Source organism: Cololabis saira, chromosome 9, assembly GCF_033807715.1.
Source record: "Cololabis saira isolate AMF1-May2022 chromosome 9, fColSai1.1, whole genome shotgun sequence".
Lineage (NCBI taxonomy): Eukaryota > Metazoa > Chordata > Actinopteri > Beloniformes > Belonidae > Cololabis > Cololabis saira.
Genome location: NC_084595.1, coordinates 32,693,090 through 32,721,013, shown reverse-complemented (window position 1 = coordinate 32,721,013; position 27,924 = coordinate 32,693,090). Strand labels below are relative to the sequence as shown.

Sequence of the window (27,924 nt, the reverse complement as noted above, 5' to 3'; positions counted from 1 at the left end):
GCAGCATGGTAATGCTACACCAACAGCACATGACAAGGGCATGAGGAATTGGGAAACTGCACTCCATACGTACAATGATTTCAAATAAGTTCTATGTCTTGCTACATGCTGACCCTTTTTCAGATTTATATGCTGTTGTTAATGAGGAATGACCCTCCTAACAAGACGCCATAAACGTGCGCTTATTAGCCTGATGTCCTGATAAAGCAGGATTTTCGGCCAACTTAAACTAAGATCAGTGAAACACTGGAGCCCAAATCTTTGCACAGCATAAACTTGATGGTTTATTGGTTTGGCTGACCTTTTAAAGACACACAACTCCCTATCAGAATTATAGGTGTGCTATGGCGCCAGGCCCGCAATGTGTCATCAGTGATCAATGCCTTTCCCCATGTAGAAAGACAGGCGTGCACCCGCTGACATCCCCATACACACACATACAGCATCCCTCCCTCTATTTTTCTCTCCAGCACAAATGCACTCTCTTTAAGGTCACCCCTGTCCCAAAGGCCTTAACACACAACTGTCCCCACAATTAGATGTGGCTCAGTAAAAAGCCTCTCAGATTTAAGAATTGGCTGCTGGGGAGCCATGAATTTAATGACTTCCACTACACGGAAACTGAATGTCCACGGATGATAAATGGCCTTAAAAAAGGAAAGCAGGTTTTGCAGTTGATGCACATATTTAATCACACTCACACATAACTTAAGTCAAGAAATAAAAAATTTTAAATAAGCAAAAGGACATTCATTTTTACCTCTACAGCAGACTGTCTTGCAGTTTAGTTCTTCGGCAAACAAACTGGAAAGACTTTGATAAGACTTTTGATTTTGCTGAAAATAACATGTCTGACTGAATTATCTATAAAAATGGGTCTGTTTTTCTCTCTGTACAGCAGAAAACAGAAACTAGCTGTGATTAAACTCTGACACACTGGTGCAAGACAGTTCTTATTCTTTCATAAAACCATTTGCCGAACGAATCAAGCAGCTGACTCAGGAGTTCCAGTCAGTTGGACGTGGGCCTGGTGGCGGATAACTGGATGCACTACAATAATGTCCACAAAGGCTGTAAGTAAAAAAAAAAATGGAATCCAAGGTTGACATTAACAAATGGGGATCACTGTTGTAAACAGTTGCACTTTAGAAATGTCCCTCAGAGAATAAACAGCTGACGAGAATTAATTTAAGAATAGACGGAGCATAAAAGTGCTAACTTCACAAATATGGCGCATGGTTAACACGGGTAAGAGGTGCTGCATCACCTGGCTGACTGTGTAAGGATAAACATTCTTCTGAGTTGAATATTGTAGACTGTTCCTCAAATAAACTGAGCCACTCATATGTTTTGTTACTTTCTATTGTTGTTTTCAACTTAACCAGTTCTGATAAATGGATATATGACATGACCTAATACAACAGCTCATAGCAAATGTTATCTGCCAAAATTGATCCATGTTTCTGATGGTGGAACTTCCTTGATTTCATGTTAAAACTGAGACAAAGAAGCAAATGTACTTTTATATGATGCGATCGTTGATGCTATAAGAAATGAGAAGTTTTTGCCATTTTTGATTTTTCTGTTGCTTTGAGGGTAGTGGAGGAGAGGTGGGAGGAAGAGGAGGAGAGGATAAGACCTTGACCTTTAGCTAGTCGTTTAATAATGTAAAAAATGAAATACGGTAGATATAATTAAATGCACAACTGCAAGCACAAAAGTTGCTCGGATATTACCTATTTCCACTCCCATCAAAATTATACAGTTTTAAAACTGAAAGACCAATGAAACATTATTGGGAAAATTGCCATCCACCTAAACAGAAACTAATGTATATTTACACTCTAATGCAGTGGTCTTCAACCCTGGTCCTCGGGACCCCCTGTCCTGCAGGTTTTAGAGGTTTCCCTGCTTCGGCGCACCCTGATACAAGTGACTGTGACTTGTCCATAACTTGATGACATGCTGATGATGACTGTTCATTAGAATCAGGTGTGGTTATGCAGGGCAACATCTAAAACATGCAGGACAGGGGGTCCAGAAGACCAGGGTTGAAGACCACTGCTCTAATGTGTTGTCCATCACCTTATACCACGTAAACCCATTAATCCCCATTTTAAAAGTGTATTCCATCTGGTTAACCAAACTCCTTTTTACCTGACCTAAAAGAAAACTGACCCATAAGACATGTGGTATCTGGGGTCTAAAACAAAAAGCCTGTCACTTAAAGCCTGTCCATGCTCTTCTAACCACTGTCTCAGTAAAAGTAAGAGGAGCCAGCCAAGAACAATTGAGCTTCAAGTGCTGTAACGTCTCCCGAGCTTGACAGAACACACAGTGGCCCCCTGCTTTTGGATTTTTGTGTGTCACATGTGTGTTCAAACAGTCGGCCCAATGCACCGCACTCCATTAGATAGCTGCATTGTGTTTCTCAATGGGAGGCTTGTACAGGGATACCCTGCTACATCTAGGGGTATAAATCAGGTTGAAAACCTTTACACTTAAAAAAAAAAAAAGAAAAAAGGCTATATAAGATTTTGTGGCTCGTCTGGTGTCGAGTTCTGGTGTTTAAAAAGATGGAAAAGTTTCACCTCCCACCTCTTACTCCACTGAAGCTCCGAAGGATCATGATGAAACTTCTGCTTTACCATAAACTGTGGTTCTACAGGTTCGCAATTAATGCGCTCTCGAAAAAAATGTAAACTACATTCATCACATTTTCTAACATGACAGCAGACTGATTTGTTATCAAATGTAAATCTTTGTTAGATAGCTCCGGAAGAAATGAGTCTTCGTCATACGCAGGATTGTTCACCCACACAATGCAACACACATTCTGGAACAGTCTACATTTGAAACTATTATTTTAGAGGAAAATACTGAGCAGTTTGTTGAAAAAAGCAGTTCCTCCAGCAGAGTGGTCCACTCTCCATCGTTGGATAGAGGTAAAACAGAATTGCAGGTCTAATCCAATGATGCCTTTCCCAGAAGAAACTGGTCAGTAGCTTCTGTATTTCCAAGCATATGCATCAAGGCCCCTGTTCTCCGCTGGATTAGTTGTTGAGATTCAATCAGGGAGCTGGAGGTGTGTCATAAAGTTGTGATTTCTCACTTTTTTCCCCTAAGGCTGAAGCGACAAGAAATAAAAATAACAAACAAGAGCTCATGTCTAGAGAGGTTATTAGAAGATATTCTACTTCTAATTAAAGACCCTTTGGTATTTCATGTAAAGAGCTTCTTGAAGTTTCCTTACACCTCTCCAAATTAGTGTTGTCATGAAAGCTTTCCCGCTGAGGATTCTGTTCTCTAACACTAAAATCTAAACTATCTTTCTCCAGTTCTTCAACACAGTTCCTATCTGCATTGTTTAATATTTTGATGATTGTAAATCCTGATCCATGTCTTAATCACCCCCCACCACTTTGAGCTATTGCTTCAAAATGAGGTTTCATTATTCCCCAACAACTCCAGATAAACAAAAAGAGTCATTTAATTCTTTATGACGCAAGAAATTAATGTAAAAAATGCCACTATGGACAACACTGGGGGTGTATTCTGAGGGAGATATATGCACTGTAACTAATGATCGGGGGGTTTATTCCTCCTCAACTTATTTCCCATCCATGACTTTGCCTACGTTCACACTGCAGGCCTTAATGCTCAATTCCGATTTTTTCCCATATCCGATTTTTTTGTATGGCTGTTCACATTATCTTTTAAAATGTGTCCTATATCAGACTCGAGTGTGAACGCATCGCGGCCCTGAACTGACCCGCATGCGCAGAGGAAGAATAACAAAGACGTCACACGCAGCACGCCGTCATACGGCGGTAAACATGGAGGCAACAGAAGTGAGCGTACATGGGTATATTTTGTATATATTATGTATATATTATATTATTGTATATATTTGGTATATATTATGTTTGTCTTGACCTTTTCCGATCGCTTCCGAGTGACTCCCGCCCCCGCCAGCGCAGTATTATGACAACGGTCGCTCTCAAGTGACGTCAAAGTTGCATTAATTCCGACCTGGCTGTTCACACTGAGGTTGCATTGCAAAACATCAGACCTGTATCCGATTTAGAACCACATATGGAAGCGACCTGAATCTGATTTGAAAAGATCAGATTCCATGTGACTTGTGCTGTTCCCACTGTCATAAACAAATCAGATCTGAGTCACATATGAGCAAAAAATCGGATTTGGGTCACTTGGGAACTGCAGTGTGAACGTAGTCTTTGTTCTATCCCTCCTTGAATGCAGTTAAAAAAACGGCCCTTTGTAGGGCGCATAGGTTTTACTGTTCTACTTGCTTCATCGGCTGTACCATGACACTGCAGGACGAGAAGAAAACTAACCCATCCCAGCAGACATCCGCATTGTTGCTGCAGCTCAAAATGCTGCTGTTAGAACTGATTTCCCCACTACTTTTAGTTTTGGTTAGTTTTCTAATAAAAGCTTTACTTTTCGCAGCTCATGTGTTCAGTCTCCATTTTATGTTGCAGCTTACCAAGCCGGATTCGTTAACACCTTGTCAAGCTGTTGCATCCTGTCAGTGCTTGAAGAGACCATTACAGCTAATCACACCTATTATAGCGTGAACGTAAATTTAGTGGGTTCCAAACATTTACACTGAGATGGTCCCACAGCCTGCAGTGAAACTTTAGCTTTAAGTAGGCTAAGGCATTTAAAAGCAATGCTATAGACTGTGACAGGAGGATTAATGTTCACTGTGAGTGTGTTTGTGTGAACATAAAGAGTATGATGGCACACATTCAAATAAGTCCCCCAGTTTCCTCTTCCCAATGTGGAATCTGATTAAAATAACAAAACAAAGCAATTAAAGATACCCCTTAAAGTCAGAAAAGAAACCATTTTAACAGGATTTCACAGGGCTAATTAAAGCATGGAGTAAAAAAATTGTGAGACGAGCACTACGCAAATTGGTTCCAGCCATTACTGGTTTAAAACAATGTAATGCATTTATAACTTGAAAGAGGAGCTCTGCACATGAGTCACTAAATAAAGTAGTCCTCTGTGATGTCATCTTATGCTTAATGTTTAATTCCTTCAGTTGTATACAAGTCATTAGTAAGAAAGCCTGTATTCATTGGGTTGTGTGAATATGCATAACCCACCTCCTGGAGTGTCCGCCGCAGTCTTAAAAGCAGAGTTTTGACAGCAGTGCAGTCCTGCTGCATCAGTCTGAGTGGAAGGGCCTCCAGCCCTGGAGGTAAAAGTTCATCATCCCTTCCCAAACTCAAGCCCGTACTCCAGTCAGCAGGAAGCAGGCTGGTGGGTCGGCTAGGTTCCCTGGAGGTGATGAGAGGGAAATAAAGAGATGTAATATGAGCTTGAGTCAGAGGGTGAAAACATGATCATTGACCTCTCAACTCAGCTTCCTGCGGCCCTTACAGTTACAATTAATGACTACTGAGGATGCAGATGAGAGATTATACAGTTAAGTCGAACCTCCTGTTGAGATATCCAAGTATTTCACAGAATACCCTGTAATACACGTAGCCGATGAATATGCACAAGCATGGCCAAAACATTAACTTGTCAGCTCACAAAACAAGTGCAGGTTTGACCAAACAGCATATTATCTGCAACACTTTAAATAGAAATTATACAGCCATCTGTCAATCACATTTTTCAGTTTAACTCAAACCCTATGTGCAGATCTTTAATACACACAGACAAATGTGTTAGTTGCTTTTTTTCCACTAAAAGCCAGACTCATAATGTGACAGCATACACCCACACTGACAAAAACCCATCATCTGATGCTGTGCCACATCATCATAGCCAACATCTTGGGTATTTCATTGTGGAAAGATTAGCTTTTGTATCATTGTCCAAAATGCTGAATAAAGACAGAATAAAACATGAAAGTTTGTGCATGCCAGTTATTGTGTAAACTTTTATGAGTATTCCCTGGTGTAGGAGCTCTCTGAAGTAGTGCACAGGAAAAAAAAAAAAGGCAATCAATTTCACAGGTAGAGGAGATGTTCCTAAGTCACCTTGATTACTAAGGACTAACAAGCTTCCACAACTATGTAACTCTTCACAGAGTTATGAAAAGTATTTTGTTTGTTTGTTGGTTTTTTTGTGGCATAGCGCTGAATTCAAATCCACTCACACAAACAGCAGGAGGAAATCAACTAAAGCACCCTTTTAATTAACTGTCCCATTTGGAAACACAGTCCATTAAACAGTAAACAGGCCTCTGGAGCTGATTGTCTTTGGTCTACAGTGTATGGCTCAGTTATTTATCTTAACTTCAACATCTACAGGGTTTAGCACAGAAAACGACAGGACTGGAGGGAACAGGAGTCGAAGTTGCTAAGCATCACTGCATCCCTCGTCTTTCTTTGCCTTCAAGTAAACACAAACCTAAATCCCAAACCACGTAAAACTGGACTCATCAACACAATCTGCAAATTCATTTCTAGGATTCCACTTTGCTGGTTCTTTCAGTTTGAGAGTTTCAACGGAAACATTTTTTTTGCGCTTTAACGCAAACACAATCTTATTTTAGACTAGATTAGCGCTTTTTGGAAGTAACTATCTGTATGAATGGCTGGGCTCGATGTTTACAATCTATTAATGAAAATTTCAAGCTGTTATGAAGATAAATTCAAATGTTTCATTTTCTCCAAATTCATTTTAGAATAATTATTTACATGACATTAAACAGAATGAATGAAGTGGAAGAGAGCACCCACAAACCACCAAAGAAAACCGTTTATGACTTGTGCTATTTCTTAAGTTATTTGACATTGACTGGTTAGCTAAGGATTGAAATGTAAAAAAATCTGATGAGGGCACCAACTGGAGTATAATGTGAGTTTAGAAATTCAAAAGCATTAATGGACAAGGGGGGGAAAATGTAACAGATGATCAGGATTTAATGAGCTGTTATTCTTACTTTGTACCTTTAAAATAGAATGGGTCCTTTCACTATTGAGATGGTTAAAAAGCAATTACAGTCAGCTATTCAATATGAAAAATTGTAGAGCCTTTGCTTTTTAATGTAGCCCCAGGCTTTAACAAAGTTGTAGAAAACGGAATTTTTCGACCACGCATCTTGTACAAATAACTCAAATTAGAAAGCCCTGAATCAGTTAATGAATTTAAGGATATCATAAAAAGAGAAGGCAACGTGCAGCTGCTTTCACTTTAAAGGCTGTAATATTACATTATATCAGAATGTGAAGTGAATTTGTAAGCATTAACTATAAGCTGGTTGTATTTTATTTATTTTCATATGTAGAGCTGTTATCCTGGTCAGCTTTAAAAGAGATAGAAAAAAAGAGATCACATCTCTAAATTTTACTATTTGATTTGAGACAAAATACAAAAATAAGTAAAGGTTTAGCTGTTATAAATTACAACAGCTGTTGGGGCCGTGAATCTTAACCTTTCTGACACTTTCAAAAGGTGACCTGAAAAATACCAACCTCTTGTCTGGAAAGCACAAAGAAAAACCTCCGACTTCACAGTCTGCACAAAAAGAGAAGGAATAACGGGAATGAAAGCAATAAAGCGAGGGAGACATAGTAGGAGGAGTGAGGAGTTCCTTATCATCAAGAGAGCATGTTCACTTTGACTGATGGCAATTTAGAGGAGGGGGCTGAAAGGAAATGAGAGTCATTCTGTCCCATTCTACCAGAGAAATGGCCGAGTAAAGTGGTAGAGTGTGTTAAGTGAGACAGTAAATTGTGCTGCAAAATTGTTTTTTAAGAAAACAAGACAATATCACAAACATAAAAATCACCACAAGTCATTCAATAGACTACCTACTGAAAAGGTCAGGCTGATTTCCCCCTCCCCTCCCCCTTCATACCAACTTCATTTCTGGTTCACCCTCCCCATCCATCTATAGTATATTCACTGTCATTCATGGACAATTTTTTCCCTGCACCGACTCATCTTGCTGTCCTTTCCTTCTTTTTCTGTTCACAGTCATAACACCTTTATTCCTTCCACCCTGCCCTCCTTCCCAGCCTCTGTCTTCCATTGGTTCCATCTCCTTTTTTCCCACTTTCATCGTTACAACCACTACACTGAACTGATGCAGTATCAAAACCTAAGAATTTGTCCCCGAGGATTCTGCTGAAGGTCTCAGACAAATGTCAAGGAAACAGGCAGTCTTTTGAGGACAGATGAGTGCTGCCAAGTAGCTTTTCCTATTAAACAGCACTGTTTTTTTGTTTGTTTTTTTTTAATCTTGCATACATCTTTGTGTCTATGTTTATATTGCTCCATCCTGCATTTCAGGTGGGATTACTAAATAAAAAATGATCAATCATGCACTCTCTTCTTTAAACGCCGTGTCAAAGGGCACACTGCAGAGTCGAAACAAAGTTGTTTTCTCTTTTGTAATACTGGAGCTCTGTGTGACTTTTTCACCCTTTGTCTGGCTTTTACAAGCTTTAAGGTTTAATTCTTCTTTTGCTGCAGTGGCACATTAAATCCACAAAGCAACAGGGAAATGACTGGGTCGAATAAGTGTTCAAACAAAAGTTGTCTAACAAAAACAACAACGTCATTGGTGCCCTTATGAATACCATATACTCCGCCGCTTCAGTGGGCAAGAAGTTGAATATTTCTAGGAAAATTGAAAAGTGAAGGCTGCAAATTGTTTTGCTGGAGGCAATATTTAAAGATAAAATGAGAGCACAACTCATTTATGGATCCTTTGTCATGTTTTTAATTATTGGAATTCTGTGATGGCTTTATTTGGTCTCTTCTAACAAATTATCCCCTCCAAACTCTGCTACTAATTAGCAATCTCAATTTATAGCACTAAATTAAAATCCTTGAATTTAACAACAGCTGGATAAAGTCAATTACTTCCTCATTGTTTATTAGTCAAATTTTATTTGTACTAAACCATGACATAATCATGGTATAAACTTCATGCTGGTTTGGGGGCCAAAATAATCAAACCTGTGTAAAAACGTTTGCCATCTCAAGCAGATACTATATTAATTTGAGATCACGAACATTACAAGCAGACCTGCAGCAAAGTTTGCAAAGAAAATGTTTTAAAGTGTGCCTTGTAATATCACTATGCTCCACTAGAGGTAACATGAAACATTGCAGTGTTCTATCTACCTTCTTTCATTCAAAAGAAGAAGAGGAACCACACTGGCCACCATGAGAATATTTTGAACATTTGTTTGTGTTCTGAAGAAATTATAGCACAAACAGTTTAGACACTAAACCAGGTGTGATTAAATTGTTATAGTTCGTTGTAGGTAATTGTGTGACTGAATAAGAGGGGGCACATGCACGACAAAAAACGAGGGTGCACACAAGAGAGCAGGGGAGTTATTAATGTGTGAAAGACCAGCCTCCCCAGCTGGCCTTGGTCGTGAGCAACAAAGGTAGGCTAGATGGAAAGTTTTTTAGAAAAACATTTCAATAGGTTGAAGAGTTTATGATTTGCCAACTTTGTTATCTTTCAATTTAAAGCGTTAAATGTCGTCTTGTCTAACAGCTAAAATAATCTACAGTATTAATGTTCCGGTTTATCAAATTGAATGCCGGATATCCATCTAACAAATGAACATTTAGTATCTGAGTATGCGGAGAATACAGAATACCGCCTTCATGTGAATGTCATCACACTACGTATCTCTATTAGCGTAACAGAGGAGAATACAAAATTCAAATTATGACCTGTTGGAAACTTTTTACATAGTTATTTCTTCCAGTCATTCAAGTACAAGTTACTTACTTTAATCTATATTCACCTATACTAATCTGGGTGTAATTTATCTTGTTGGACCTAATGCACCAATGTATTACTTTAACAACTAGGTTTTGTAAACGACAAAACAATATTTAGTAGTAGTTATGTCATTTGAAACGGCCGTGTAAAATACTTTCTAGCTCCTTGTGCAATGTACAGTGATGCACAGATGCCAGTGCCTTCTCTTTTAATCTTATCTTTGTTTGTTTTTCTTTGTTTAAAAACGTAAAGGAAATCTGATCATAGTAGGTCTTAATCTTACGCCAATACAACTTCATATTTTTTTTCACAATGCCTTCATCTATTTTACAATAATTATGGTTTTAATGAAAATTAAGTTAAGGTAAACTCCACATTATTTTGAAAGGGTTTTATAACCCTTGTCAGAGCATTGCTTATGTCTTTTCCTCTCAGCATTTTGTCAGTACATACATGAATTATAAAAAAAAAAAAAAAACGCAAATTACAAGTGTAACTCAAATTGCACTCCCGAAACATCCAATACTAAAAGCTATGCCCATCTCCTAATGAGCAGTTCATGAAAGGATGATGCGCCCTATCCTGTGGAAACATAACGGGAGTACTTGGTATTGTACACGTGATTTTACTCTTTTTTTGCCTTCATTTTTATTGAACACAGTAAGTCTGTACATAAGTAAGTAAGTAAGTAAATTACATGTATTTATAGAGCTCCATTTACAGACAACAGTCATAAAGTGCTTTACAATAAAATAACAAAAATGCAATAAAAAAACAATGGAAAGTACTGTTGGTCATCTACGGTTGTTTTTATCCTGATAAAAGACCCATTATGATTGGATGATTTTAATTATGTATTTCCAAAAAAAAATGGATTAAAAGAGGGTGTACAAACTTTTACACATTACTACATGAGAGTACGTGCATGACTTATGTTAAGGAATATAAGTATTTTTACTGCTACGTTGTTGGAGCTCAGCTTGATTATTTTGGTGGAAAAGTGCACTCATTGTCAATCACAAACTTTTTTTTATGAAAGTGGTCTACAGGGGATTAATGTAAAAAAAATACAATGTTTTCAGAAGAGATGCCAAACGAATTTTGTTGGTATGCATGTGTGTTTGAGTGTGTGCATGTGTACATACGTAAGTGTACCCATTTGTGACCAGCTACGGTGTAGACAAGTTGTTTTCCAGCTAGGCATGAGTCTCATCAGTAATTATCTCACACACACACAGACACAGACACACACACACACACACACACACACACGAGGGGAAGCGCATCACACAGTAGAAGACAAGTCTGTTCAGTGATGATAGATGTTATACAGGCAGGGAGGCCGTTCCTCTACACAGGGTCATCCGTCTTTTCTCTGTCATGATCTGGTAGTCGTACACTCTCACTCGATTTCTCTTTTTTACTCCCTCCCTCTCTTCCAATGTCTCTCACACAAGAACACACACATGCAATGCAGCTCTGAGCAATTCATGCACAGTATGTGACTGCAGATAATAGAACTCTGAGATTTTAGACAATTAAGAGATTATACAAGTCGACAAGCTCCTAATTGGAATTGATAGAGGTGTACTATAACACCAGCTAGTGGCTGAAACTGGTACTGCAGGAGCATGTCAGGATACACACAATTACATGAATTCATGGATTAGATGTTAAGTGTCTTCACAGATATTTTCTTTTCTACATTTCAGCCAAAAGGTAATAAAGCCCAAGATGTGAAGCTGAACAGAATGATAAATTCATTCTTTCTTTGGACTGTTAAAATGTTATGTTTATTTTCTTTGAGTTTCCTCCATTCTCTTCTCTTTCATTTATTTGTATCCAATATATATATATATATTTCCTTTCCTCTTCCCCATGTCTTCTTCACTGTGTCTTTCTCTAATTTTTGCACTTCTGTCCATCTGTTTCATTCACCTCTCTCCTCTCAAAAGCCATTTCTCAACAGTTGTGTTAGAAACAATCCAATTCACAAAAATATTTGAATATCCACACAGACGATAAAAAATGTGCATAGAGTACAGAACTTTGTCATACATGTACAGATATGCATTCTTTGCCGTCTGGGTTAGCGTAATGGTCAGTTAGTCTGACAAATAATGACCGCTTGTCTGACAAATTATGTGGGGTTCAAGTACATCATCTTTAGCAGAGGAAAAACTTAGTGGGCTGCAACCTTGTCATTCATCCATAAAAAGTGCACCGTCTCAGGAATAATAATAGTAAGAGACAGTTAAACAACAGAAGGCCTAAGGACGGTAGTCAGTCCACTCTGCCAAGCCTTTCCTCTTTAAATTTTTACTGACAGCAAGGAACGTGTTTATGGGGACAAACCAATTTGTTTCTATGCTTGTGTACATGTGTGAAATGCAGTCATCTGTGTATGATGTGTGTTGCCTGTACTCTTGTGCAAGTGAACTACAACAGTATGCCACAGCTAAGAGTGAATGATCACCTTCATTTGTCACTCTCTTTCCACCTGACAGATACAGTGCAATCATCTGCATTCAGCACCTGAGGCTATGGATGTTTAATGCTGCCATTAAACCCATCTCTGACATAAAGTGCATCTGTGACTAAAGAGTGAGCACAAGCCAAGCTGCAGGCAGTGAATCTAATGGTGAACTGAACTCTTCAGACACGGAAAGGAAGAAAATATAAAACTAATGTGATATGGCAGGGTTAAGTTTCTCTTTAACCCTAATGTCTTTTCTGCTTTCCTTAGCTCTGCACTCCTAATCTTTGCCAGTTGTGCAAGAAATCCAAACTGTCTGCACAAGTATTCACTGTCCCATTATGCCCGTCACTCTCATAATCTTGCATTACCTTCTCAACATGTCCACTGTCAACCTGTCTCCTGTTATGACACCTTAAAAACTGAAGGAAAAGAAAAGTCTGAGATCCATGACACTTGCCGTATGTGGAAAGAAACCATAGGGAGTTAACAAAACACGTGGCTAATTAATATCACTACTTCTTGTTGCTTTGAGAGACCTTATGTGGGTCCCATGTGTTGCATTACACTTCCGTCTTTCAGAGAAAACAGCAGTTTTGGCAGCCACTTCTCCCAGCTTTTCCAGGTAAAGCTGAAGTGTCCAAAAGCCATCGTGATTAGGCATCCAAACCAACTCATCTGGCTCCTTTCAATGAGGAGGACCAGCAAATCTACCATAAGCTCTTTCCTTGATTGACTGAGCTCCCTTCTCCATCCCAAAGGCCCAAAGGTTGAAGACAGTCACCCTTCAAGAGGAAGTTCATTATAGTCGCTTTAATTCACCAGTCTGATTCTTTTGATCACTCACAATCTACAGCTCATGATGATAGATAAGTTGGCAATTTCAACCTTTGGCTAAGCTTCACAATGACAGACTGGTATAGCCTCTTGTTATCTCAACATGCCTGCAAGTCTCACTCTCTTCAAACTGCACCCTCTCATGAACAAACTTGAGATACAGTACTTCAAGTTCTCCACTTGAGACAGCAACTAATTCCTAACCCGAAAAGGGCAATCCACTCCTGTTTGTTTGAGGACAGTGACCATGACCTCAGACTTGGAGGTGACACTTCTTCTCACTTGTACACGCTTATCCAATTCCGAATTACATTTTAGACTGTTATTCCTAGTCCACAATCATAATACCATGCTCATGTTTAGCTGCATATACTCTCATTCAGACTGAATGAAAGGGACAGGTACAACAAATAAGCTTCAACAGTACAGGTTCTTCGAGAGTACATATAATGACTATTTCAGCCTCTACATTTTCATTGCATGGTCTTGCATGATTCACATTTCAAAAGAAATCCTTTTTATCTCATGCTGCCTGCTATATTCCCCTTCAGCTCAGCTGCTGCCTGTAAAATTAGATTCGGGCTCTTTAAAAGCCATAAAAGCCCATTTTCTTCTGACTAGTTTTGTGGAAGCCTGCCGAAGGGCAACACCCAGTGGTTGTGGGTAAGGCCTCTACTTCTCTAAAGAACAACTGTAAACTTAATAAGTAACACATTGTTTTGTTCTTGACCGGAAACGACATTTTCCAAATGCCATGTGTGCATGTTTGATAATGTTTCCTGCAGTGAGAGAGCGAACGTCATGAACAGCCACAACGGGACTTCTCGGATAAAATATTCAGCTTTCAGGTTTCATTCATAAGCTGCATGAGTTTATTTTCTACATAAGGGTGAAAAACAAAAATAGCAGTCAAATAAACATTTATTTTAGATTCACCAAAAGTAGCCTTGTACCTTTCAATGTCAGTGCTGACAAACCAGAGAGCTATTAGTTAAAATTTTTCTCAGATTTTTGGTTTTGCATTTGATTTACTCCACAAAAATGGCATCAGTGTTGTAAGTGTTCATCGAAAGCTCTAATTGTCACTGATTACCACACCACATGTCTTGCTTCATCTGCCAATAGTCAGGCAATTAACACTTGGTCTTCCATGTATTTGCACATTTGTCATCAACAGTTCACTGTGTGTAATCCCCCTCCAGCTACTCCGTCGCTTTCCACAGTGGTGAGTTACGTTTATTGAATGAGGTTTAGCAACGTTTTTGGGACAACTACCAGTCATTATTAACCTTTGACAGAGTAGCTTCCTCATTCAGACCATGCTTATTTTTGCAAAGATGGGCAATGATTTCTGATTATTTGACAAGTCATTCAATTGTATGAAACCAAATAGCTTATTGGATGTTGATATGCAGCTATCTTGTTTTAACCAGCAGTGGTGCATGGAGTTGCTTGCCAAAAGCCCTGAAACAACCAAAGAGGAAAGCAACTCCACAACTGCAGGATCAGGTACACCGTGTGTGTTTAGATGCTAGTAGAGTACACATAAGAGAAATATGCAATGCTTAAGTTCACAGCGGTCAAAATAAATAAAGAAATTACTATAAAATTTAAAAGAAAAAATACATGCACTATCGTTTGACATAGAAGCAAAGCAGCTGTCAAGAGCAGCCCTGGTAAGATTACATCTTTCCTGGATCTGGTGCAAAAACATGAGGTTCAAAAATGGTGATCTCTTCTAAAGCAGCTCCAGAGACACAGAATGAAATATGTTCATCAACCCATTTTTTGGAAAAACATAACAACGGAAAGGAAAGAGTGTCTTCTTTGTTGCAAATCTAATGCTTTTTTTCCTTTGTATTTTAAATCAGGGCCACAAGTTCCAGCTAAGAGCAAGGACAAAAATGAAAAGAAAAAGAGAGAGAGCGAGAGAGAGAGAGAGAGAGAGAGAGAGAGAGAGATAGAGAGAGAGAGAGAGAGAGAGAGAGAGAGAGAGACACTATTCTTTTCCCTGTGTTGAGCATTAAGTACACCATTTAGGGTGATGTGAATAAGAAGCTATTTCAGAAAAGTAACTACAGTATATATGCTGGCGTTTGCACATACTGCAGGCATTTCAACAAGTTTGGTGTACTTGGATTCAAATTGAAAATGTCAGAGAAGACAGTGTTGACATTGCTTTTGTATGAAGGAATGCTTGAGAGCATGATGGGTAACTAGAGCAGGCAGTCAGTGGACAAGTACTGTGTGAATATTAAAAAATCTTCCAGAGGAAGGGTGTGCTAGGAAAAAAATATATATATATTGTATGACGATTAATATAAGACATAAAACAGTTCACACACCACCAATTATTACAAGATGAAAGACCAGATCTTGTCACTTCTTGGTAAAATGAATAAACTCGACATCATTACAAGCTAACAAACAAATAAGCTCCTTTGTGACGCCTTCAACTTCAACAGTACATTGTGTGTGTCTGTGTCTGAAAATCATGCCGCAGTGCATTTTATCTGTCCCCAGCAGGAAGCTCAGCTGGAACCTTTATGCTCGTCTATTTTTATACATTTGAACTTGAACATTTATGTATGTTAGTAAATATAAGGATATATGTGTGTTGCTTATTCTGATTCAGGCTGGATTAGACAACATCACAGCTGATAAACTTTATGAGTCATATTAAACTAATGTGTCCTTTAGTTAATGAGTGTACTAGAAATAAGTCTAAATACTCTGATTGCAGGTCTCTGTGGGAGATGAAAGGCCAAGCTGAGAGTACATGACTATGTACCATATCAACCCATATGTGGGAGGAGGGTGTCCTCTCAAATTACAATATGCTTCCTCTTACTTGTCCTTTATTCCCAGCAGTGTCTTAATATCCAGCTGGCTGTGGTTGGAAAGCTGATTTCTTTCACAGTCTTCTTTTTCATCCATTTTTGCACTTAATTTACCAGCTAATTCAGTTTCAATTGCATCTCTTTTCTTGCATTCTAATAAGCAAGATGAGTAAACACTGCAAAAAGACATTCAAACATTTACACTCAGGAGAACTAAGACCTGTCCATGAATGCATACCTAAGCCTTAATATATCTTAAACATATATTACGTTATACATAGAACCTGAAGAAACAAATGGATAGTTGAGAACTTCCTAAATGTCCACTGCATACTGACAGAGAGGACACGTCCGAGTATTTGCATGTCCTCTCCTCAGACTACCTGTCTTCTGCATAGCAATCAACAGCAGTAAAAACAGAAAAGCAGAACGCAAAGAAGAATGGAAGGCAAGCACTCAATAGGCAGACTACCATTACCATAGCAACAAGAAAGCTATATCCCGACTGTCAAAATTTAATTTCCTCTGCGTCATTTTTATAGGGGAGACAAGGGAAGAGTCAGTGTCTTCACACAACACGCAACAAAGCGCAGACATTAAAGATACATCACACACATTTTCAGGGGTTTAATGCACCCTCCACAGCCCACTGAGAGGCGTTCATTATTATCATGAAAAGATGATGGTACTGGAACTGCAAAAGATGCACAACTAAGTAACTAAGCACATGAAACTAAATCCTCATCATGTATCTGCCCTGTAACTAATGTAATTTACTCTCTCTTTAATTTCAGCATTTGAATACGTGCATGCGTTAAATGCTGATCAGAAAGCACTGCTCTCTCTCTCTGCCAATTACAAAACAAATCCGGCCCAAATCTGATTTATTCCACACAGTCTAGCCACATTGTTAAATCTGTTACTACATGTATAGTGTTGCACTTATGTAAAATCATTGCAGTAGCAGCACTTTGAGCTGCAGCAATCAGTTATTAGTGGTTTTGTGTCTAGAAACTCTTGTGCCGTACAATGTCTCTAAAGACTGATCTTTGTTCAGCAGCTACTGTGGAGCATGTAAACGGTGAAGGGTGGACACTGTCTCTTCATGACCCAATCATTTTTTTGTATGTTCAAAACAATATTGGATACTATTTAGTCTCATTCTCTAGTTTCTCTTCAACTCTCCTGAAATCTCCTCCTATGTTTCCTCCGTTCCCTCAACACGGCAACCATGGCACAAGTTTACTGCCACTGCTTTCATTATAATACTCAACTTTACAAAATCTTGAACACGGAAAATTAAATAACTTCCATCAAAGTCAACCACCCATCATGCATTATAGAGGAAGTGTACATGCAAGTCCATGTGTGTTCATTTTTGTGCATATAGCAGATGGTTTGTGCAGTTTGTCAGTCTCCTCCAGATGATGTTCTCTCTGGAATAGCTGCTTGATTGGCAGGTGTGTATGTGTGCACCATTTTATTACTATGTTTACTACTGTTGTGGATACATAAATCTGTTTATACGGTGACACTGTGGAGAGAAGTCTTCCTTTTGGGGAGGAAAAAAAAGCTCCCTAAAGTCCCCATAGCATAAATTATTCAATTTTCATATAAAGCCTTGATTTGAAGTTAAATTAGATAAATAAAAGATTTAGAGACATTAAACTGAATTCAAGTCTGTATATAATACTGAGAAGGGACGTAAACACTTCTGTATCCAGCATATGCATGTGTTTTCTTGGGTGTGAAGAGAAGGGAGCTCGCTTCGCCTTCAGCAAATCAATGTCCCCCTCGGGGGGATGTAGAACCTGAGACAAAAAGCAAAAGAGACTGCGAAAAAGGAAGACAGGGAAAGAGATAGAGGAAGCCCTGTGGAAACATTTTGGGTTCTGCCCTTCCAATCTCAGGCTCTTTACTCACTGACTTCACACAGTTTTTTTTGCGTGAAAATGCTTTGTTAGATGAAATTGCTTAAGATGCTGAACTAAAACCATGGGAAATTAACACCTGCCAGCAGCTACGTTTTAGTCATCAAGAGAAACTACCACGGTATCTGGCTTAATTATCAAAACCTGCACTTCTGTTTCCAGTACCAAAACAAATCAAAGCATGGGGATCTCATTGTGATAACATTAGCAGTTTTATCAATACCATTTTTTATTTTTTTAAATAAGACATAATTTACATTCACTTTGAATTCATAGGGTACTTGATTCTGAAAGTCTGTCTTTTCCTCAGTGGAGGGACTTGTAACTGCGCTGTCAATCCATTCTTTTTTAATGTTTACCGAAACTACTCTGCAGCTCAACACTGCTAACTACAAAAACTGCTCCCTTGCTGTGGAGAAGTTCTCTCAGCAAACATTCTCTCTAAGCCCAGTACATCACATCACTGTCTCACTGTCTGTGGCGCACTCACTTTTAGGGCTCTCAGAAGCCTTGAGAAACAGTCTAAATTGTAAATAATGTTCTACAATTAGTCAGCACAGTTTTACAGAGCAAAAACCCCTTTCTAGCGCAAGTCTGTGGCTCACGCTCTAGATATAATGGGTTTTATTATAGGGTGACAAAAAAAACAATTAGTTCCACATAAAGGTGAATACAGAAATAAAAACATGCATATCAATTTTATATTCCATTTTTGCCATGACATCCTCTAAATACATGACTGGCCGTTTAAGTCATTTTAACAACCTCTTATTTCTGCCTTTAGTCATCAGTGATAAAAATTGTGTTGGCATTCATTCCCTGGGTTTAATGACTCTGCACTGTCCATGGCTGCTTTAGTGACAGAAACCTGAAACTCAGGTGGTAACACTCATATTCTTTACGGCACACTACTATATCCAATGACAGCTACCATAGAGGTGCTGAAGGCTTCTCAGCTCTGTCTGTAACTTCTGCGCCTCTGTCATCTCTGGCACGAGTTCTGTTAACCTCCACTCAAGCTGCACAGCAACATCTTTCAAGTAGACTATGTTTAAAGAGAATGAAAGATCTCCAAATGTAAACACAACAACATGTAACTAGCTTCCATGCTGCTTTTTACTGTTTACTGACATTTTTTCCTGCTGTGTTTGTTACTTTTTCAGCTTTAAATTCACCTTAAAACCCTGCCTAAAGGGTATGTAGTTTTCTCTTCATAGTTAGAAAACAGCAGGCAGGCAGTTGTTGTTACCCTTTTGTTTTTATCTTTCACTGAAGTTCCTCCAGAGTCATTGTCAGGTAAAAAAGTTTGAGTGCTGCACTGTTTTGGTTTTGCCTATCCTGAAAGCGGCTTTAGTGTTAATCAATATACAGTGGGGCAAAAAAGTATTTAGTCAGACACCAGATGTGCAAGTTCTCCCACTTAAAAAGATGAGAGAGGCCTGTCATTTTCATCACAGGTATATCTAAACTACTGTATGAGAGAAAACATTTAAAGAAATTATCAAGAAAATCACATTGTCTAATTTTTATAGAATGTATTTGCAAACTATAGTGGAAATAAGTATTTGGTCAATAACAAAAGTTAATCTCAATACTTTGTTAAATACCCTTTGTTGGCAATGACAGAGGTCAAACGTTTTCTGTAAGTCTTCACCAGGTTTTCACACACTGTTGCTGGTATTTTGGCCCATTCCTCCATGCAGATCTCCTCTAGAGCAGTGATGTTTTGGGGCTGTCGCTGGGCAACATGGACTTTCAACTCCCTCCAAAGATTTTCTATGGGGTTGAGATCTGGAGACTGGCTAGGCCACTCCAGGATCTTGAAATGTTTCTTACGAAGCCACTCCTTCATTGCCCGGGTGATGTGTTTGGGATCATTGTCATGTTGAAAGACCCAGTAGTGTGTTACTGATGGTTCCTTTGTTACTTTGGTCCCAGCTCTGCAGGTCATTCACTAGATCCCCCGTGTGGTTCTGGGATTTTTACTCACCATTCATGTGATCATTTTTACCCCACGGGGTGAGATCTTGCGTGGAGCCCCAGATGGAGGGAGATTATCAGTGGTCTTGTATGTCTTCCATTTTCTAATAATTGCTCCCACAGTTGATTTCTTCACACCAAGCTGCTTACCTATTGCAGATTCAGTCTTCCCAGCCTGGTGCAGGTCTACAATTCTGTTTCTCACGTCCTTTGACAGCTCTTTGGTCTTGGCCATAGTGGAGTTTGGAGTGTGTCTGTTTGAGGTTGTGGACAGGTGTCTTTTATGCTGATAACCAGTTAAAACAGGTGTCATTAATACAGGTAACGAGTGGAGGACAGAGGAGCCTCTTAAAGAAGAAGTTTTAGGTCTATGAAAGACAGAAATCTTGCTTGTTTGTAGGTGACCAAATACTTATTTTACTGAGGAATTTACCAATTAATTCAGTAAAAATCCTACAATGTGATTTCCTGGATTCTTTCCCCCCCATTCTGTCTCTCACAGTTGAAGTGTACCTATGATGAAAATTACAGGCCTCTCTCATCTTTTTAAGTGGGAGAACGTTCTTACTTTTTTGCCCCACTGTATGTTAGCATCATAAAAAGACTAACCTAAATGGAAAAACTGTGAACAAACACATTGATAATCTGCTATACATCAGTTTTTCATTATAGTTCAAATTAAGCTCAGTTATACTAATTCATTAAATTGCTTTTTCTAATGACGTGGCTCTCATACCGTGTCTTTGACTGCAGGAGTTGAAAGCGTTTCTAATGTTCCGGCATTTCCAGCTGGACGGTGATGTGTCAGTCAAGGTAAACTCATCGTTACAATGTTAAGTATAAATCTGTTAACCTCTAATCTATAGTTTATAAAGCGTATTTACAAAGCCCCCACAAAGATCACAACTTGTTTATTTTGCGGAGGGTTAGCCAATTCTGGTCCTCAAGGGCGTCTACTTTATAAGTTTCCCAGCTTCAACCCACCTGATTCAAATGAATGGATCCCTATCTAGGCAAGGCCAATTTAGGGGCAAACATGTTTAGAAAGATAAATTTATGAGTGTCAGTAATATAAAATAAATCAAACAAGCAGGTGGATAGAGGAGCACTCAGAGGTAAAGTAATAATCATCTGCAGGCTTGTTTGACACACCACCAAATGACACTACTAGTGATACAATCCTTTATCACCTACTGGCTCCATAAAACTAAATAAGCCCTATCCACAGAGCTGCTCCATGTGCAAGTGTGTTCATGTCCATGGAGATGAGTAAGTGTGTATACATAGCTGTGTGTGCAAAATGTATCCTGATTCTGGCTTACAGAGGAATAAGTGGCCAAATCAAGACGCATATGGCACCGTCATGGTACACGCGATACGTATGGCCCCAATAATAATGTCACCCTCTGGATTTAACTAGGCAAAAGAGTCTCTCAGAAAAGCATTGCAAGGATTGATATGTTTCAGCTGGCCACAAGTTATTTAACTCTTACTGAGACACTGAAACTACTAACTTCCACATTTGGGGAAATCTGATGGAAGAAAACCAAGAGTAAAGTGCTTAATAGTCAGCTATGAATGCTCAATGTGAAGATAACTCAATGTACTGGCTCTGAACAGCTGTGTAGCTTTAAGAAAACCATTCATCACTGAAGCTAATAAGAAATGAAAAGCTTCAGTTTGCTAGGGAATATAAGGATTGGTAAAAGGGCCATGTGGTGTAATGAGTCCAGTTTTATGCTGCTCCAAGTGATGAGCACATCAGGTTCAGAAGCCCAGAAGATGAATAGAAGTAGAAGTTATGATCTGGGTTGGTTCTGTTGTTCAGCTCCAGGTTCAATATTGTCACATGCCCCAAAAAATGAGGTCAGCTGACTACCTGAATATAATGAAAACCCAAATCTGACCATTAACAGATTTATTTTCTTCCATCCATGATGGCATGGGCGTCTTCCAGTATGATGAGGCTCAAATGGTGAAGGCGTGGTTCAGAGAACATGAGGCATTATGGACTGGCCACCACAGAGTCCAGACCTTAACACCATGCATCATGTTTAAAATGTGCTGGAGAAGACAATCAAATCTTTCATCAACACAAGAGGTTAACCAAAAAAAAAAAAAAAAAAAAAGGTTTTTGAACAGACATGAATGTTACAACATAGTATAGCTACGGCTGAACAAAAATACATTTAAGAGCTTTATTCAAAGCTAAAGGTGGTCCAACAATATACATTTTAAGTGTGACTTTTTTTGTTTTTAGTCAGGCAGTATATACACAAAAAAAAAAAAACTCTTAAGTGTTTTCTTTTAGCCTTTAGCAAACCGGGAGACAGAGGAGAACAGAAAGATATACTTGTATATTTATTCAAAGAGAATTACTTTATTTATTTACCATCCCTCTTTCGGTTTCATCTCAAAGGGAAAGCATAAAACATGTTGAATATTTACACGGAACAGTCAAAATCAGCAGTTCCAGAAATAGACAATAACGCTCTGTCTTTCTCTTTTTATTTCTCAAGTGTTATTTGAGTTTGTGAAAATAAAGAAAAGAAAAAACGTGTACTCATATGCTCGGACTTTCCACCACTGCACTCCGTTTCAGCTCAGCCAATCCCAGACCATCCCCCATTTTTCACTTCTCTCTCTTTTTGTTACTGTTGTTCTTTCATGCTGTGGTCATGATACCACCCTTTAACATATGGTGGGGCCATGGCTGTCAAACTGTTTACAAAAAATATATCTAGTTATCCTGTTTTTAGTAAATTAAATGCAATATTAGTTTTGGATGATTGTTGACACTTTTGACCACCACGCTGTTGCTGCTAATCTCATGAAAACCTCTTGCTTACTGATAAGAACATGACACTTTTGTTTCTTTTCTCCCGCTATCTTTACATAGATAAATTAACATTATTTGACTTATAAGGTCAAATGATGATAGTCAGCTGTAAGACTTGAGATGTGCCTAAATATCTCTCCACATGGACCCAAAACTCTTAACATCACTGAGTCAGTCAAATATTTCTGCTAACGAAGAAAGTGAGGGATCCCAAATATACATAAGAAGTTTGGAAAACCATATCTGCCTAATGCCTTGAAAAACAGTGTACTGTAAATGGGCAGAAAATAGTCTGTTTTAAGTCTTACTGACCACTCCAAGGGCTTTACAGTCACATTTACCTGCTTGAAAATCAAATTCACATATTGAAGGCTGTGTGAAATGTATATTCTTGCCCAAAGACACTTGTGGACTGAAGGCACCAGTGATCTAACCACTGATCTGATAAGTGGATAACCGCTCTACTTCCCAAGCCTCATCCGCCCTGCTGCACTAATGTTAATCAGATAACTTGTGCAGTTTTAAAGATGGGGGTGCAGACAGTATTGAACTGAGTGCTTTGTTTTTCTGTACTGGACACTCCATTAAATTACTTTAAAAAAAATGATGTCTATGATTTTTGGTTTTTAAGCACAACACAAACGGTACCTCTGATTGCTTTCTTTCCCTGCAATGCGATCTCCAGATGGATCCATGGGAGAGGCGAGCAGGTTAAGACAGGATGTCAAAGACTGGCTGGAGTCTTCTCTGGACACTGAAAAAGAAAGAAAAACAAAAAAAATACAAAACCACATAAACACCAAAACACAGTTGCTTTTCTAATCCAAACTGCCCAAATGGAAAAACCCTGACTGCAACATATTTTTGCTCACAAAACCTGCAACTTTCTTCTTAAATCTTTTGTTGCCTGGAGGAATATGTCTATTTTTAAAAGCCCATCCAATGCACCAATGTCAGGGAGTGTCAAGAAAGGTAGAAAACAAGTTAAAGACCTGGCATTTCTTCATGTCCTTGCAAAGATCCTTGTGTCCATAGCCTTCCAGCTAAACACTGTTGGCCATAAATCGCAATAAAACAGCTTCCTTTTTAATACAGGCTTGAACAGGCCACATGAGAGAGATTAAAAAAAAAAAAAAGAAAAAAAAAGTGAAACATCAGTGAGAGCAGATATAAAGATGCAGACTTGTGGGATCGGTGTATACATACAGTTGTGTAACTCTGTGGGTATATACCTTTTTTATGAGTCTCTGCATGTATCTGAAAGTGTCTGCACTTTGTATTTTGATAAATGTGAGTGTGTCTTTAAATTGCTCACTTTGATTAGAGATGCACCGATCGATCGGCAACCGATCGGTATCGGCCCGATAATGCCCCTATCGGTTTTGATCGGAGATTGTCAAATAATAGTTCAAAGTGGGCCGATCGGATGACGTTTACAACAACAAACCGCCGCAGGAAAGTGCTAGTAAACTACACTTACTCTTTGTAAGCCGAGTCTAAGTCTTCTCTAAGAGTCTCTAGAGTGTGAAATATTGCATATTGCCTCAGCCTGCAATAAAACAGACAATTCATGATACTTTCTCATCTCCTAATTTATATATCTAATAATACAAGTGTTGTGTTGTGTTGTGTGTATATTGTGTCAGTGTTGTGTACATGAGACAACACTATTGACAAATTTATGGATTTCACGCTGTGATCGGTGATCGGCAACATCGGAATCGGCAGATACTGATTTTGGAGATCGGTTATCGGTGATAGGCCCTCAAAATCCTGAGCGGTGCATCTCTAACTTCGATTATGTAGAAGAACCTTTGTCTTTTATTGCGAGCACAGAGTTTTAGTCTCTTTACTTTACGAGAGCAGTTCATCAAACCTTTAATTTCATGCTACAGTCTGCAAACCATCGGGTCTAATGACTAAGCATGCACATTTGTGTTCTAGTATGTATTAATGATGGTGTTTCCTTTAGCTTTGCATCAGCCAGTGCCTGTAGAGGTGCTTTCACTGTGTACGTGTGTGTGTGTGCGCGTGCGTGCGTGCGTGCGTGCGTGCGTGCGTGCGTGCGTGCGTGCGTGCGTGCGTGCTCAGTTTGAACTCCAAGCCATTCTCTTAATTTGGGCTGAAGCTCCGGTTGTGGTCTTTACTTCAGTCTGTTTACTGAGTATTTTACTTTACTTTATAGCAACTGATCTTTTCTGTCAGCCTGTCCAGGCTTCGAGTTTGGCCTAGAGATGGATGAATCAGGGCCTGAATTCTTAAACTGATTGAGGAGAATGCCCTCTTGCCAGTTAGTTTGTACGGGTATGAAAACAGGTATGAATACACGTGTGTCTGCACACTTCTTGGCACCTCAACTGCAGGTCTTAAGGTGTGCTATTCTTAAATAAAATTCCATCAGTGGAGGGTTTGAGGGATTCTCTGAACCATATACAGGTATATATATATATATATATATATATATATATATATATATATATATATATATATATATTTGACATCTTGGTCTGACCATCTGTCTTTTGGTGGCTCCCTTCAATCTTAATTCTTCAGCACACTTGAGCATTTACTTGAAAGATTAATTGAATTATTTCCTTCCTGCTAGTTTAACATCACTAATTTGTCTAATTTTGAATAAGTTTTGCACTTTTCAGGTTGATTTTGTTAACTATATTTTATCAACTACTTTAAGATTATTTGGTTGACTATTGTAGTCACTGTGGCAAAAACAATTAAGAACAACTAACTAAGCAGAGCCCTCTCTGTCACCAAACTGGGCTTGTACATGAGCAGCAGCTCTCGTGTCTCGGTCTACTGCGGCAGCAGCAGGAGACAACTTCCCTTCAATCCTCATGTAGCCTCGGTTCCACTTCTGTTCCTTTGGATCCACAACAGGGCTGAGCTACCACTCAACCCTAACGATGACTACCTCATATGTGCTTTCTCTCTCTCTCAGTTGGGTTATTAGGAGCATGATGTTTGTACGGAACACAGAAGTCAAAACACAGCCTGCTTACTACACAGTTGCAGCTCTGGACACCCAGGCTTAACAACACGCGTTCCCTCAAGTACATGTTAGTCAAATCTGCCTGTATGTTTGATATCGAGAGATGCTCAGCAGCAGCGGGACCTCATCGCCTTCAACAGAGGGGGTAACAAGCATCCTCTGCAGGAAGGAAGAGGGTCGTCAGTCTAGCAGCATTTCTGTGCATTATTCCTCACTTTGCATTTCTGTGTGTGCTGCTGAATACCAATGATTGATGTCACTGTAAATGTGTAGGAACCTTCCTGAATTAAAAGTGCTTTATTTGTGAGAGTCAGTGAAATAATCCATGTTCCTGCATTCCTGTGCCGTGATTACAAGTTCACAGCCATATATAAAGTAAAGCAAAGGGCTATGTATACATAGCCCTTTGCTTTGCTTTACTTTAATCTTGTGGTGTCAGACCCACTTGAAACACAGAAATAGAGGAGTTTCACGCTTCAAGCTTAGATTTACCCATGCATAGAAATTACTTTGATCTTTTTATATTAAACAATTATTTGCCGGTTGATATCATCAGGGACATAATCAGTGATGACAGTGGTTGTAACTATTGTGAAAACGGCTAATTTACTAGAATGTTAATGTAAATAACACCTCTGTTTTCGCAAAAGTTGTTAATTTAATGTCATCAGCGGTATGAACAACGGCAAAATAAGTGACTTACTTGTAATGTCACAAATGTTAAATGAATTAACTCATGAGCACATTTAAGTTAGTCTTAATATATTCACACATACGGCAGGGTAGCTCCAGTTGTTTAACACAATCAGCCTGCAATAAAACCCTGATGTGTTATATGAACAGCAGCCGAAGTTACTGTTTTACGCTTCATGTTGCATTGTGATAGGGCACGAGCAGAATAATTCTCCTCTGTGACTTTTCAACCATGAGGCATGTCGGTGTAACTTGAAATGCCAAAACAACAAAGGAGATCAGTTGCTGTAAATGAGGCAGCTGCATCAAATTAAAGTCGAGGCACATGTTGATAGAAGTGGGGAGAATGCTGCTTGCATTTTTAAATAATGAAGAAACAACAGCAAAGAGGAGGGGATGCAAAACCAGTCAGGTCGGGGAAAAAAAAGTCTGTGACTTACAACAATATGAACAGACATTTACTTGTGATAGATATTCTCTTGAATGTAATGCTCAGTTTTCTTAGAGTAGTTATGCAGAAACCTTTTTGAAAAATTTAAATAAAAGTTTAACAAAAGTAACAGACATTTTACAGCATATGGCTGTGATATCAAAATTAGTATTTGTCTTTAATGATGTAACTATATTGCAGCGGAAAAGTTACCATGTCGATGTCGCTGATCATCAGAAAGGTCCAGATCTAACATAAGATCGTCCTCGTCCAGTTCTGATGATCCCAGGTTGTTTAAAACATCCTGATGAGAAAAAAGTAGAAACAATTACATTTAAATTATTAATCTAATTAAAATAATGAGATATTCATATTTTAACAGCAACACAATCAATGTAGGTCATGTGATTTCTAACAGGAAACAAACACTTTGAGACTTTAAACAGTGATCTTAAGTTCCTGTGATCACTGGAACTGTTTCATTCATCTAACAGGTTCTGCAAACATGGGGAATAAAAATATAAATATAACTGAATAATTGAAACTGTGACTACAGCATTATAAAAGATATTCTTTCCCAAAAAGATCCATGTCCTTTCTGACATACTTATAATAATAATATTAGCATACACAGCAGGGCTGGGATTTTGGGTATGTCTGCACTTAAGCTATTCACTCCAACATTCAAAATCAAGGAAACACATCATTATCCAAGTTATCTATGTATGATTATTATTTGGTCTGTTAAAGCGATGGACCTGCCAAATGAGTGTCTAGTTTTGTTTAACATCAGTCAACCTGACTCATTCTTGACAAGCATAAGCTCGATGCTGAGCAAAATAGTAAAGCTTTGCCAATCAATATTCAATCCCCTTGACAAAAAAGAAGAAGCCTATTAGCCTACATTGTCAGACGTTTTTCAAAACTCCATGCTCAAAAGAGAAGATTTCTCTCATGACGTTAGCAGGATCTAAAATCTATTTTAACAAAATAAGTAATATCACCACCAGCTTATTCTTTTGTTCCATCGCCAGCCAAGTGAACTTGATGTTCTATGCCAATATGACCCATTTCAAAGTAATGACATCTTCAATCGGAATTCTTATCATCTATTTTAACTAAACATACACATAATAATTCAATAGT

General features: G+C 38.6%; 1 protein-coding gene across 4 annotated transcripts in view; it reads right to left on the bottom strand.

Moving 5' to 3' along the window:
* The window catches only part of ccser1 (coiled-coil serine-rich protein 1), a 127,299-nt gene that overhangs the window by 82,648 nt on the left and 16,727 nt on the right, over window positions 1-27,924 (bottom strand). For all 4 annotated transcript variants that reach the window (XM_061729304.1, XM_061729305.1, XM_061729306.1 and 1 more), the window contains exons 5-7: window positions 26,992-27,082; window positions 23,297-23,402; window positions 5,142-5,316 (exon numbers count right to left, since the gene is read on the bottom strand). In XM_061729304.1, the coding sequence (XP_061585288.1) occupies window positions 5,142-5,316; window positions 23,297-23,402; window positions 26,992-27,082 (372 nt within the window). The remainder of the gene's footprint in view (window positions 1-5,141; window positions 5,317-23,296; window positions 23,403-26,991; window positions 27,083-27,924) is intronic.